Here is a 15,057-nt window from a genome sequence, read left to right as displayed (position 1 = left end):
AGTGACGCAAAATCTCAATTTAATCCATTTTAAATTCAGGCTATAATACAACAAAATGCGGAGAAAGGTAAAGGGGTGTGTTTCTGAAAGCACTCTATATATACTGAACAAAAATATAAACTTAACAATTTCTATTTTACAAAGATATTTGAAATGGCTTTGAGATACAGAGCGCACATTGGCCATTGCGAGTGCATAGACCTCATTGGAGGTAGGCTACAACTGCAACTTTTTTTTGGCAATCACTGGATTAGGTTGCACATACAAATATTTTGAATCACATCACAAGATGATAAAATAAGTTATTTCTTAAATAACATCTCTATTCCACTTTTTAATTAAGCTGCGAATGACTTTAGAAGAAGATAGGCCTTGTGAAGAGGTGGTGTTGAAGGATTCAGGTGCAGGAGGGTAAATCACAGAATAACAGGCTTTAATCCAAAACAGGCGCACTGGAAAATACAAAATACACGAGCTCCACCGAGCTTCACTAACCTCCACAATAAACAATCACCCACACAGACAAGGAAGCAGAGGGAACACTTATACAATGACTAATGAGGGTTAAGGAACAGGTGTGTGTGATTGAAGACAAGACAAATGGAGTGATGATAAATGGATCGGCAGTAGCTAGTAAGCCAGTGACGCCGAACGCCGAAACCTGCCCTAACAAGGAGGGGAGGCAGCCTCGGCGGAAGTCGTGACAGGCCTACTCATTTTTTCTATTGCGTGATGCCGCCAAAAACAATTGGTGCGACCAAATAGTGGGCTGTTGCAACCAACTGAAAAACTTAGTGGCACCAGTGCCACCAGGGGAAAATGTCCTCCATATGGACATTTTGTAATATTGTAGTGGACAAAGATGAGGATAATGTTGGCATATGCTACAGATCGAAACACAAGGAATAGTGGTTTTGTAGTTAGTTATAGGCTGTTTTTGAGGACACGTAACTGTGGCTCTTCTGAAAAGGTAAGAAACAATCTAGCTGGTTGGTTTTGATCAAAATCTTGATTTAGTGTGTAGGGTGCTGTCCATCATGCTGATAGAGAGCAGCAGAGATTACGCGCCAACCTTTCACTTCTTGGTCAAAAGCATTTGAACTTTTATGTTTATTGTGGTATAGCGTGATACAGTGGGGAAAAAAAGTATTTAATCAGCCACCAATTGTGCAAGTTCTCCCACTTAAAAAGATGAGAGAGGCCTGTCATTTTCATCATAGGTACACGTCAACTATGACAGACAAATTGAGAGAAAAAAAATCCAGAAAATCACATTGTAGGATTTTTAATGAATTTATTTGCAAATTATGGTGGAAAATAAGTATTTGGTCACCTACAAACAAGCAAGATTTCTGGCTCTCACAGACCTGTAACTTCTTCTTTAAGAGGCTCCTCTGTCCTCCACTCGTTACCTGTATTAATGGCACCTGTTTGAACTTGTTATCAGTATAAAAGACACCTGTCCACAACCTCAAACAGTCACACTCCAAACTCCACTATGGTCAAGACCAAAGAGCTGTCAAAGGACACCAGAAACAAAATTGTAGACCTGCACCAGGCTGGGAAGACTGAATCTGCAATAGGTAAGCAGCTTGGTTTGAAGAAATCAACTGTGGGAGCAATTATTAGGAAATGGAAGACATACAAGACCACTGATAATCTCCCTCGATCTGGGGCTCCACGCAAGATCTCACCCCGTGGGGTCAAAATTATCACAAGAACGGTGAGCAAAAATCCCAGAACCACACGGGGGGACCTAGTGAATGACCTGCAGAGAGCTGGGACCAAAGTAACAAAGCCTACCATCAGTAACACACTACTCCGCCAGGGACTCAAATCCTGCATTGCCAGACGTGTCCCCCTGCTTAAGCCAGTACATGTCCAGGCCCGTCTGAAGTTTGCTAGAGTGCATTTGGATGATCCAGAAGAGGATTGGGAGAATGTCATATGGTCAGATGAAACCAAAATATAACTTTTTGGTAAAAACTCAACTCATCGTGTTTGGAGGACAAAGAATGCTGCGTTGCATCCAAAGAACACCATACCTACTGTGAAGCATGGGGGTGGAAACTTCATGCTTTGGGGCTGTTTTTCTGCAAAGGGACCAGGACGACTGATCCGTGTAAAGGAAAGAATGAATGGGGCCATGTATCATGAGATTTTGAGTGAAAACCTCCTTCCATCAGCAAGGGCATTGAAGATGAAACGTGGCTGGGTCTTTTAGCATGACAATGATCCCAAACACACCTCCCGGCAACGAAGGAGTGGCTTCGTAAGAAGCATTTCAAGGTCCTGGAGTGGCCTAGCCAGTCTCCAGATCTCAACCCCATAGAAAATCTTTGGAGGGAGTTGAAAGTCTGTGTTGCCCAGCGACAGCCCCAAAACATCACTGCTCTAGAGGAGATCTGCATGGAGGAATGGGCCAAAATACCAGCAACAGTGTGTGAAAACCTTGTGAAGACTTACAGAAAACGTTTGACCTGTGTCATTGCCAACAAGGGGTATATAACAAAGTATTGAGAAACTTTTGTTATTGACCAAATACTTATTTTCCACCATAATTTGCAAATAAATTCATAAAAAATCCTACAATGTGATTTTCTGGAAAGAAAATTCTCATTTTGTCTGTCATAATTGACATGTACCTATGATGAAAATTACAGGCCTCTCTCATCTTTTTAAGTGGGAGAACATGCACAATTGGTGGCTGACTAAATACTTTTTTTCCCCACTGTATATAGCTACATATCAGTATGTTTCATCATAGAAATAGATCCATTCTATTATGGTTGTCTTGGTAGCCTATTGGTTTTCATGGTTGTACATGGAACTGGACTTATTGGAAACATGTTCAAATTTGATTCACAGAAGTGTATTGTGCCATATCACAACATGCTGCTGAACTCATGAGCGGAATGGTTTTCCATGTTTGAAGCCTATATTCCTATTTATTTGGCAAGACAGCTTTTCATGGCTGCATCTCACTGTAGTAGGCTGGATCTCCATTCGCCTTTTATTTACTGTGTTTGTTTTCTGTTAATGTAACCAGCCTAAATATAGATTGTGTTATGCCTTTATCGATCTGATGTTTTGTTCTGTTCGCATTCATTCATTCGCATTCACAGTTGTGTCGGTATTCTAAGCCAAACTGCTGTTCAGTATTGTTGTTTGCATGCATGAATAACTAGTCTACTACTTTCAGCATGTAGTTTGCATTATTTTGGTAAGACAGCTGTGTGTACGGCTGCAGTCACATAGGCTGTTTGTAATATGCACGAAATCTGTAGCCTACCTGTCACTTCAAAAACACTCAATAATCTCAGAGTCTCGGCATTTGAACTTAATGTTTATTGTGGTATAGCGTGATTATATAAGCATTCAATATAATTCCAATGCAAGGAAAAATGGTGCCCTCTAGCTGATTTCAACTGCCCTCTTAGTCACTTTAACCTGGCGCCGGGTCTAGCCAGCGGGAGCAATATCCATACAGGTAGACTGGGAAAAAGGCGCAACCAAGCGCGCAAGCTCCATACAGGGAAGATCAACAGACGCAAACTATGGACGGGGTGACATTACATTACATTTACATTACATTTTAGTCATTTAGCAGACGCTCTTATCCAGAGCGACTTACAGGAGCAATTAGGGTTAAGTGCCTTGCTCAAGGGCACATTTACGTCATTTAGCAGACGCTCTTATCCAGAGCGACTCACAAATTGGTGCATTCACCCTATAGCCAGTGGGATAACCACTTTACAATTTTGGGGGGGGGGGGGGGGGGGGTAGAAGGATTACTTTATCCTATCCCAGGTATTCCTTAAAGAGGTGGGGTTTCAAATGTCTCCGGAAGGTGGTGAGTGACTCCGCTGTCCTGGCGTCGTGAGGGAGCTTGTTCCACCATTGGGGTGCCAGAGCAGCGAACAGTTTTGACTGGGCTGAGCGGGAACTATGCTTCCGCAGAGGAAGGGGAGCCAGCAGGCCAGAGGTGGATGAACGCAATGCCCTCGTTTGGGTGTAGGGACTGATCAGAGCCCGAAGGTACAGAGGTGCCGTTCCCCTCACTGCTCCATAGGCAAGCACCATGGTCTTGTAACGGATGCGAGCTTCAACTGGAAGCCAGTGGAGTGTGCGGAGGAGGGGGGTGACGTGAGAGAACTTGGGAAGGTTGAACACCAGACGGGCTGCGGCATTCTGGATGAGTTGTAGGGGTTTAATGGCACAGGCAGGGAGGCCAGCCAACAGCGAGTTGCAGTAATCCAGACGGGAGATGACAAGTGCCTGGATTAGGACCTGTGCCGCTTCCTGTGTAAGGCAGGGTCGTACTCTCCGAATGTTGTAGAGCATGAACCTGCAGGAGCGGGTCACCGCCTTGATGTTAGCGGAGAACGACAGGGTGTTGTCCAGGGTCACGCCAAGGCTCTTCGCACTCTGGGAGGAGGACACAACGGAGTTGTCAACCGTGATAGCGAGATCATGGAACGGGCAGTCCTTCCCCGGGAGGAAGAGCAGCTCCGTCTTGCCAGGGTTCAGCTTGAGGTGGTGATCCGTCATCCATACTGATATGTCTGCCAGACATGCAGAGATGCGATTCGCCACCTGGTTATCAGAAGGGGGAAAGGAGAAGATTAGTTGTGTATCGTCAGCGTAGCAATGATAGGAGAGGCCATGTGAGGATATGACAGAGCCAAGTGACTTGGTGTATAGGGAGAAAAGGAGAGGGCCTAGAACTGAGCCCTGGGGGACACCAGTGGTGAGAGCACGTGGTGCGGAGACAGCTTCTCGCCACGCCACTTGGTAGGAGCGACCGGTCAGGTAGGACGCAATCCAGGAGTGAGCCGCGCCGGAGATGCCCAGCTCGGAGAGGGTGGAGAGGAGGATCTGATGGTTCACAGTATCAAAGGCAGCAGACAGGTCTAGAAGGACAAGAGCAGAGGAGAGAGAGTTAGCTTTAGCAGTGCGGAGAGCCTCCGTGACACAGAGAAGTGCAGTCTCAGTTGAATGACCAGTCCTGAAACCTGACTGGTTTGGATCAAGAAGGTCATTCTGAGAGAGATAGCAAGAGAGTTGGCTAAAGACGGCACGCTCAATAGTGACAAACCTGACGACGACTTGCAGTGTGTTCCGAACAACAATGACAAAACATTTATAAAAAATAAGTCATTTTGGGGGAAATTATACCACCACCCAAAAGGACACTTTGGAGACTGGAAGGGCAAAGGATCATGTGCTTTGTTCAAGTAGAGCCCTATCTGTGCACGTTCCTGCCCTAAACCCGCCTGCCCCAGGGATATAATGGTGCGGACTGCGGGTTATGAGTCAATCCGTGCATCACTAACACACAAACACACATCAAAGTGCCTTCACCACCTTTTTCCTCATAAAGCTTATGCTTATCACTACTATCAACGCATACATTTATATTTGATTTTATATATGTTTATATATATTTTATGAAGATATACTGTATCACCTGTCTGTCAAGATTATCAAATCCATAACCACTGGTGGGTTGTTATCTAGTCATAGTAAGATCATTATTGCTGCACTAACATAAGGAGAACACTGTCCCATATAGTCACTGATATATGGAATAAAGATAATGAATCGCTGATCTGACTCCTCCTCTACTATAATGTATCACTGACCTGAGTCCTCCTCAATTATAATTGAATCACTGATCTGACTCCTCCTCTACTATAATTGAATCACTGATTTGACTCCTCCTATACTATAATTGAATCACTGACCTGAGTCCTCCTCTACTATAATTGAATCACTGATCTGACTCCTCCTCTACTATAATTGAGTCCTCCTCTACTATAATTGAATCACTGATCTGACTCCTCCTCTACTATAATTGAATCACTGGTTTGACTCCTCCTCTACTATAATTGAATCACTGATCTGAGTCCTCCTCTACTATAATTGAATCACTGATCTGACTCCTCCTCTACTATAATTGAATCACTGATCTGAGTCCTCCTCTACTATAATTGAATCACTGATCTGACTCCTCCTCTATTATAATTGAATCACTGATCTGACTCCTCCTCTACTATAATTGAATCACTGATCTGACTCCTCCTCTACTATAATTGAATCACTGATCTGAGTCCTCCTCTATTATAATTGAATCACTGATCTGACTCCTCCTCTACTATAATTGAATCACTGATCTGACTCCTCCTCTACTATAATTTAATCACTGATCTGACTCCTCCTCTACTATAATTGAATCACTGATCTGACTCCTCCTCTACTATAATTTAATCACTGATCTGACTCCTCCTCTACTATAATTGTGACAGTGAAGTAAACAAAGGAAACTGTTCTGGGACAGATTATGTAAATCCTTGATGAGATGGGCCAGACAACGAGATGTGTGTGTGTGTTGGGAAGGAAATGTGTGTGTGTGTGTGTGTATTGGGAGGGAGATGTGTGTGTTGGGAAGGAAATGTGTGTGTGTGTGTGTGTGTGTATTGGGAAGCAGATGTGTGTGTTGGGAAGGAAATGTGTGTGTGTGTGTGTGTTGGGAGGGAGATGTGTGTGTGTTGGGAAGGAAATGTGTGTGTGTTGGGAAGGAAATGTGTGTGTGTGTTGGGAGGGAGGGAGATGTGTGTGTGTGTGTATTGGGAGGGAGATGTGTGTGTGTGTGTATTGGGAGGGAGATGTGTGTGTGTTGGTAAGGAAATGTGTGTGTGTTGGGAGGGAGATGTGTGTGTGTGTTGGGAGGGAGATGTGTGTGTGTGTGTGTGTGTGTGTGTGTTGGGAAGGAAATGTGTGTGTGTGTGTGTGTGTGTGTGTGTTGGGAAGGAGATGTGTGTGTGTGTTGGGAGGGAGATGTGTGTGTGTGTGTGTGTGTGTTGGGAAGGAAATGTGTGTGTGTGTGTGTGTGTGTGTGTGTTGGGAAGGAGATGTGTGTGTGTGTTGGGAAGGAGATGTGTGTGTGTGTTGGGAAGGAGATGTGTGTGTGTGTTGGGAAGGAAATGTGTGTTGGGAAGGAAATGTGTGTGTGTATGTGTATTGGGAAGGAGATGTGTGTGTTGGGAAGGAAATGTGTGTGTGTGTTGGGAGGGAAATGTGTGTGTGTGTGTGTGTGTGTGTTGGGAAGGAAATGTGTGTGTGTTGAGAGGGAGATGTGTGTGTTGGGAAGGAAATGTGTGTGTGTGTTGGGAGGGAAATGTGTGTGTGTGTGTGTGTGTGTGTTGGGAAGGAAATGTGTGTGTGTTGAGAGGGAGATGTGTGTGTGTGTGTGTGTGTTGGGAAGGAGATGTGTGTGTTGGGAAGGAAATGTGTGTGTGTTGAGAGGGAGATGTGTGTGTGTGTGTGTGTGTTGGGAAGGAGATGTGTGTGTTGGGAAGGAAATGTGTGTGTGTGTGTGTGTTTGGAGGGAGATATGTGTGTGTGTTGGGAAGGAGGGTTGTCCTCCTTCCCGTTCTTTTCTAACATGAGAATCACCAGAAGACAGACAAAGGAACGTCTTTATTCTCCTGGAATTCCACCGTGTCTATAAAGATACTGTATGCCAGACTTCATCGCATGAAAACACTACTGAATCAACTCCAGGTGAAAAATCTACAGTATTTACAATAGTTTCTAATTCTTTCCATGGTACCCTGGTCATCTCCTGCGTCTCTTTGTAATCTCTTCTGGTCAAACAGTGTAACTTCACAAGTGAAATCTAAGCAAGCCTAAATATCTTATAAGACGATTAAGGTAAAACTTCTTGAAATAAGCCTTAGGTTAAAATAAGCAAAATGATCTGCCAATGACGTTAGATAATTTACCTTAGTACGAAAAAAACTAGAAAACATTTTAAGTGAATTATCACTCAATATTAGATATTTAGGCTTCATAGATTTAACTTTTTTGTTCTGCCTGTAGGTGTTTTAGGGCCAGTTAGCAGGTGTTCTGCCTGTAGGTGTTTTAGGGCCAGTTAGAAGGTGTTCTGCCTATAGGTGTTATAGGGCCAGTTAGCAGGTGTTCTGCCTGTAGGTGTTTTAGGGCCAGTTAGCAGGTGTTCTGCCTATAGGTGTTTTAGAGCCAGTTAGAAGGTGTTCTGCCTGTAGGTCTTTTAGGGCCAGTTAGAAGGTGTTTTGCCTATAGGTGTTTTAGGGCCAGTTAGCAGGTGTTCTGCCCCTAGGTGTTTTAGGGCCAGTTAGCAGGTGTTCTGCCTGTAGGTGTTTTAGGGCCAGTTAGCAGGTGTTCTGGCTGTAGTTGTTTTAGGGCCAGTTAGCAGGTGTACTGCCTGTAGGTGTTTTAGGGCCAGTTAGAAGGTGTTCTGCCTATAGGTGTTTTAGGGCCAGTTAGAAGGTGTTCTGCCTATAGGTGTTTTAGGGCCAGTTAGCAGGTGTTCTGCCTGTAGGTGTTTTAGGGCCTGTTAGAAGGTGTTCTGCCTATAGGTGTTTTAGGGCCAGTTAGCAGGTGTTCTGCCTGTAGGTGTTTTAGGGCCAGTTAGAAGGTGTTCTGCCTATAGGTGTTTTAGGGCCAGTTAGCAGGTGTTCTGCCTGTAAGTGTTTTAGGGCCAGTTAGCAGGTGTTCTGCCTGTAGGTGTTTTAGGGACAGTTAGCAAGTGTTCTGCCTGTAGGTGTTTTAGGGCCAGTTAGCAGGTGTTCTGCCTGTAGGTGTTTTAGGGCCAGTTAGCAGGTGTTCTGCCTGTAGGTGTTTTAGGGCCAGTTAGCAGGTGTTCTGCCTGTAGGTGTTTTAGGGCCAGTTAGCAGGTGTTCTGCCTGTAGGTGTTTTAGGGCCAGTTAGAATGTGTTCTGCCTATAGGTGTTTAAGGGCCAGTTAGCAGGTGTTCTGCCTGTAGGTGTTTTAGGGCCAGTTAGAAGGTGTTCTGCCTATAGGTGTTTTAGGGCCAGTTAGCAGGTGTTCTGCCTTTAGGTGTTTTAGGGCCAGTTAGCAGGTGTTCTGCCTGTAGGTGTTTTAGGGCCAGTTAGCAGGTGTTCTGCCTGTAGGTGTTTTAGGGCCAGTTAGCAGGTGTTCTGCCTGTAGGTGTTTTAGGGCCAGTTAGCAGGTGTTCTGCCTGTAGGTGTTTTAGGGCCAGTTAGAAGGTGTTCTGCCTATAGGTGTTTTAGGGCCAGTTAGCAGGTGTTCTGCCTGTAGGTGTTTTAGGGCCAGTTAGCAGGTGTTCTGCCTGTAGGTGTTTTAGGGCCAGTTAGTAGGTGTTTTAGGGCCAGTTAGCAGGTGTTCTGCCTGTAGGTGTTTTAGGGCCAGTTAGAAGGTGTTCTGCCTGTAGGTGTTTTAGGGCCAGTTAGAAGGTGAGCGATATAGAACATAGGAAAAGGAGATGGAATGTATGGGTTCAGAGTTGGCTGGAGTGGGACGGTGAGGGACAGTAGGGGAAGGAGAGAGAGAGAGGGAGAGAAAAGCTGCTCTGTAGAGGGGAGATGGTACAGATGATTATCTTATCTGCATGGCTGTGCCTCTGATTGGAGTGGGATGGAGAGTGAGATTTGAAGGCGCTCAGAGGAAGGCCCAGCTGCTGCCACGGTACGGCTGACGCTCCTTCTGTCAACTCAGCCATAACACAGACCTGCCCTGGCGCCATGCAGCACGCCTACGCACACACACACTGCCGCTGCAGTATGGGAAACTCCTCTGTAATAGAAGAGAAGCCCATGTGATTCTGGGACACTGACACACTGGCCCCTCAGATAGCCACTATGACACTGAATGAAAGATTGACTGATTGAGTCAATTACAGATATTCCCAGGGATTAAGATTAAATTAATTTTACGGTTGCTGACAAGCATGATTTAGCATTCTCATTTTTATCAAAAACCACAAGCCTTATTTTCTTACTAAGGATACGAAATACACCACCGGTCAAAAGTTTCAGAACACCTACTCATTACATTTATATTTTAGTCATTTAGCAGACGCTCTTATCCAGAGCGATTTACAGTTAGTGAGTGCATACATTTTTCATACTGGCCCCCCGTGGGAATCGAACCCACAACCCTGGCGTTGCAAGCGCCATGCTCTACCAACTGAGCTACAGGCGGCCTACGTTCAAGGGTTTTTCTTTGTTTTTACTATTTTCTACATTGTAGAATAAGACATCAAAACTATGAAATAACACATATGGAATCATGTAGTAACCAAAAAAGTGTTAAACAAATCAAAATATATTTTATATTTGAGATTCTTCAAATAGCCACCGTTTGCCATGATGACAGCTTTGCACACTCTTGGCATTCTCTCAACCAGCTTCATGAGGTAGCCACCTGGAATACATTTTAATTAACAGGTGTTCCTTTTTAAAAGTTAATTTGTGGAATTTCTTTCCTTCTTAATGGGTTTAAGACAATCAGTTGTGTTGTGACAAGGTAGGGGGGGTATACAGAAGATAGCTCTATTTGGTAAAAGACCAAGTCCATATTATGGCAAGAACAGCTCAAATAAGCAAAGAGAAACGACAGTCCATCATTACTTTAAGACATGAAGGTCAGTCAATATGGAACATTTCAAGAACTTTGAATGTTTCTTCAAGTGCAGTCACAAAAACCATCAAGCGCTATGATGAAACTGGCTCTTATGAGGACCACCACAGGAATGGAAGACCCAGAGTTACCTCTGCTGCAGAGGATAAGTTCATTAGAGTTACCAGCCTCAGAAATTGCAGCCCAAATAAATGCTTCACAGAGTTCAAGTAACAGACACATCTCAACATCAACTGTTCAGAGAAGACTGTGTGAATCAGGCCTTCATGGTCGAATTGCTGCAAAGAAACCACTACTAAAGGACAGCAATAATAAGAAGAGACTTGCTTGGGCCAAGAAACACGAGCAATGGGCATTAAACCGGTGAAATGTGTCCTTTGGTCTGGAGTCCAAATTGGAGATTTTTGGTTCCAAACGCTGTGTCTTTGTGAGACGTGGTGTGGGTGAACGGATGATCTCCGCATGTGTATTTCCCACCGTAAATCATGGAGGAGGAGGTGTTATGGTGTGGGGGTGCTTTGCTGGTGACACTGTCTATGATTTATTTAGAATTCAAGGCACACTTAACCAGCATGGCTACCACAGCATTCTGCAGCGATACGCCATCCCATTTGGTTTGGGCTTAGTGGGACTATCATTTGTTTTTCAACAGGACAATGACCCAACACACCTCCAGGATGTGTAAGGGCTATTTTACCAATAAGGAGAGTGATGGAGTGCTGTATCAGATGACCTGGCCTCCACAATCCCCCGACCTCAACCAAATTGAGATGGTTTGGGATGAGTCGGACCGCAGAGTGAAGGAAAAGCAGCCAACAAGTGCTCAGCATATGTGGGAACTCCTTCAAGACTGTTGGAAAAGCATTCCAGGTGAAGCTGGTTGAGAGAATGCCAAGAGTGTGCAAAGCTGTCATCAAGGCAAAGGGTGACTATTTGAAGAATCTCAAATATAAAATATATTTTGATTTGTTTAACACTTTTTTGGATACTACATGATTCCATATGTGTTATTTCATAGTTTTGATGTCTTCACTATTATTCTACAATGTAGAAAATAGTAAAAATAAAGACAAACCCTTGAATGAGTAGGTGTTCTAAACTTTTGACTGGTAGTGTATATCTATATATTTATCTGACAACAGAAGCAGGCTGCCTTTTAAAGTATGTAGCTGACATGACCTGGTCTCACCAACACCCCTACAACGGTTCAATTTGTTGCATTTGCACTGAGCTGCAGTGATTCTGATATGGGGTGAAATGAAACATTCAAGAGGAAAGTCCTCAGAGCTCAAATCCGTAGGTGGATACAGTACACACTACAGGGAATGATGGAAGAAATGGTATCCTGTGATATAATATATATATATAATCAGTGCTTTTGTTGAAGCTATTAGTCCTGCAGTGTGACGTTGACTTAACATACTGTACCGATTAACGTACATTTAACCATGTTAAGTCTCTGTACAGCTGAGAAAAAATGAGAAAGCCGTTCACTGCTCTGGCTAGTTTCACTGCTCTTTAATAAGCTTTACGTATCGGCCTCAAGGCCTTCATCAGAGCTTTTTCTCTGTCTCTGTACAGCTCAAAGGGGAGTTATTAGAATCCCAAACTTTCTACTCAGAATCATAGAGAAGAAAACTACCGACGCAAAATCACTGCTAAGTGTTCAGGCCAAAGGTGGTCCTGTGGAGTTTAATCTCCCATCAGCCGAGGACCCATGAGAAAGTCGCTGCTCCCCTGGGGCCGTATTCTCATGCTGAACCAAACTCCAAAATCCAGGCCCAGGCCCCCCCCCATAGGCCTTGAGAACAGCTCTTATCTAAGGGAAGCACACTGGAGGAATCACAGGCTTCCGATCCCCCCCAGCATGGAGCCACGTTTTGTTCACTGGGACTCTATAGTCGCTCTGCTGCCTCCCTTTTGAGCCCATGCCAAATGAACATTATCTCTGTTTTCTCACTTGGCTTGAAGAAATGTGGTGCTGACTGCAGAATATTGTTGGGGATGTGTTCCTTCATTAGATTCACTACTGGCTAATATATCATATACTTTCAGTGTACTGGGAATGTTCGTCTCAAGGTTTAGGCTAACTCCTTAGTGTGTGCCTTAAGACGGACGCCGTTAAGCAACAGCCTTTCTCAAGTGTGTGTGTGCGTGTGTGTGTGTGTGTGTGTGTGAGGGAAGCAACCAAGGGAGTGTTTAGAGATGCAGGATGAAGTTGTTCTGGTTTGTTTTGGACCTGGGCCAGGGCTTCAAGAAGGAAAACAAGCTTGACACACGCACACACAGTTATATAATGTTGCACATCTAACGTGTGTGTTTTCCACAGGCTGCCCCAACAGTGCAGAGGCAGAGGAGGACAGACAGATGGACAGTTTGTATTTGAAGTCACTGGAGGGGTTCGTCACCGTGGTTACATCAGATGGCGACATGATCTTCCTCTCAGAAAACGTCAACAAGTTAATGGGCTTAACACAGGTGAGCAGAAACATTACATGATTGAAACATTATGTAATCACACATAATGGGGTTGTTTCTTATGTACAATACATCCAGTACTCTCTCCCTGGAGACAAGACAGGCAGACAGGCAGACAGCGCTGTAGCTGATGATGTCTCTCATAGCCGTCTGAAATGTCAGCCCTTTCAGAGGCTTGTTTGGCCCAAACACATTATCTACTATTGCTACGTAGGGCAGAAGGTCACCACCCCTCCCTCACTTCCCACACCATCAGCTTTGTCTGCTATATTTCTCACTGCTGGTCTTTCTGATAACCAAGAGCAACAGTCTTCATAACCTCTATACTGTGACTGAATACAGGTGTTACTAGTCTCTTTGGTTTGGCTGAAGTGGTGTTACCACAATGTAACAAAGGGTTGTCACTGTCTGTGTTCTTGCTGACGTGACACCATATGTGTGTCTCTACAGGTGGAGACGACCGGACAAAGCATCTTTGACTTCACCCACCCCTGCGACCACGACGAGATTCGCGAGAACCTCAGTCTGAAAACTGGTACTTATTCTCTCTGTTCATGTGAAAGTTAGGGTTAGGTTTAGAGTTAGGGTTAGAGTTAGGGTTAGGTTTAGAATTAGCGTTAGGGTTAGGGTTAGATTTAGGGTTAGGGTTAGGTTTAAAGTTAGGTTTAGGGTTAGGGTTAGAGTTAGGGTTAGGGTGTAATAACTGTCTGCACATGACGTCTATAGTTTGCCAACAGAGAGGTAGAGAAGTGTGTGCTGAGACTAGGGACAGGGACTGATAAGAGAGGAGAATAAAATATTAAGGAGAAAGAGCCTCAGATCACCATGAGCAATGCCAAGTGTCGGCTGGAGTGGTGTAAAGCACGCCGCCATTGGACACTGGAGCAGTGGAAACGCGTTCTCTGGAGTGATTAGTCACACTTCACCATCTGGCAGTCCGATGGACGAATCTGGATTTAGCAGATGCCAGGAGAACGCTACATCCCCCAATGCATTGTGCCAACTGCAATGTTTGGTGGAAAAGGAATAATGGTCTGGGGCTGTTTTTCATGGTTCGGGCTAGGCCTCTTAGTTCCAGTGAAAGGAAATCTTAACGCTACAGAATACATTGACATTCTAGACGATTCTGTGCTTCCAACTTTGTGGCAACAGTTTGTGGAAGGCCCTTTCCTATTTCAGCATGACAATGCCCCTGTGCACAAAGCGAGGTCCATACAGAAATGGTTTGTCGAGATCTGTGTGGAAGAACTTGACTGGCCTGCACAGATCCCTTACCTCAACCACATAGAACATATTTGGGATGAATTGGATCACCGACTGCGAGCCAGGCCTAATCACCCAACATCAGTGATAATGACGTAATAACACTAAAATAATGGCTATAGAATGACATAATAACACTGAAATAATGGCTATAGAATGACATAATAACACTGAAATAATGGCTATAGAATGACATAATAACACTGAAATAATGGCTATAGAATGACATAATAACACTGAAATAATGGTTATAGAATGACATAATAACACTGAAATAATGGCTATAGAATGACATAATAACACTGAAATAATGGCTATAGAATGACATAATAACACTGCAATAATGGCTATAGAATGACATAATAACACTGCAATAATGGCTATAGAATGACATAATAACACTGAAATAATGGCTATAGAATGACATAATAACACTGCAATAATGGCTATAGAATGACATAATAACACTGAAATAATGGCTATAGAATGACATAATAACACTGAAATAATGGCTATAGAATTACGTAATAACACTGAAATAATGGCTATAGAATGACGTAATAACAGTAAAATAACAGCTATATAATGATGTAATAACACTAAAATAACAGCTAAATAATGACGTAATAACACTAAAATAACAGCTCCCTCGGCCATGGCTTGTGTGCTCTGCTAAGAGAAAGTTATGATGGTAGAAATAACACTCTGGACACATTGACTCCTCTAGTCTCCCCAGTGTTCTGCTGTTCTGTTTTTGTTGCTATTTGAATCCATTTCTCTCATTCCAGGGCGGGCCACCAAAGTGGTCAGACCAGGAGTCTAGTAGGCCTACTCCTCAGGCCCCTTCCTGGGACTGTTGATAGAGGGGGG

The 15,057-nt window shown here is 44.0% G+C and overlaps 1 protein-coding gene across 1 annotated transcript in view; it reads left to right on the top strand.

The window, feature by feature from the left end:
- The window catches only part of LOC311120050 (endothelial PAS domain-containing protein 1-like), a gene marked incomplete at its 3' end in the record, with an annotated part of 57,702 nt that overhangs the window by 41,340 nt on the left and 1,305 nt on the right, over positions 1–15,057 (top strand). Inside the window, exons 3-4 of the mRNA XM_084157806.1 lie at positions 12,776–12,924; positions 13,375–13,459. Coding sequence (XP_084013932.1) covers positions 12,776–12,924; positions 13,375–13,459 — 234 coding nt within the window. The remainder of the gene's footprint in view (positions 1–12,775; positions 12,925–13,374; positions 13,460–15,057) is intronic.

The sequence above is a fragment of the Coregonus lavaretus genome (genome assembly GCF_964263955.1).
Source record: "Coregonus lavaretus genome assembly, chromosome: 1".
In the NCBI taxonomy this organism is placed as follows: domain Eukaryota; kingdom Metazoa; phylum Chordata; class Actinopteri; order Salmoniformes; family Salmonidae; genus Coregonus; species Coregonus lavaretus.
The sequence above is the reverse complement of the archived record's forward strand: the minus strand, read 5'-3'. Positions and strand labels throughout refer to the sequence as shown.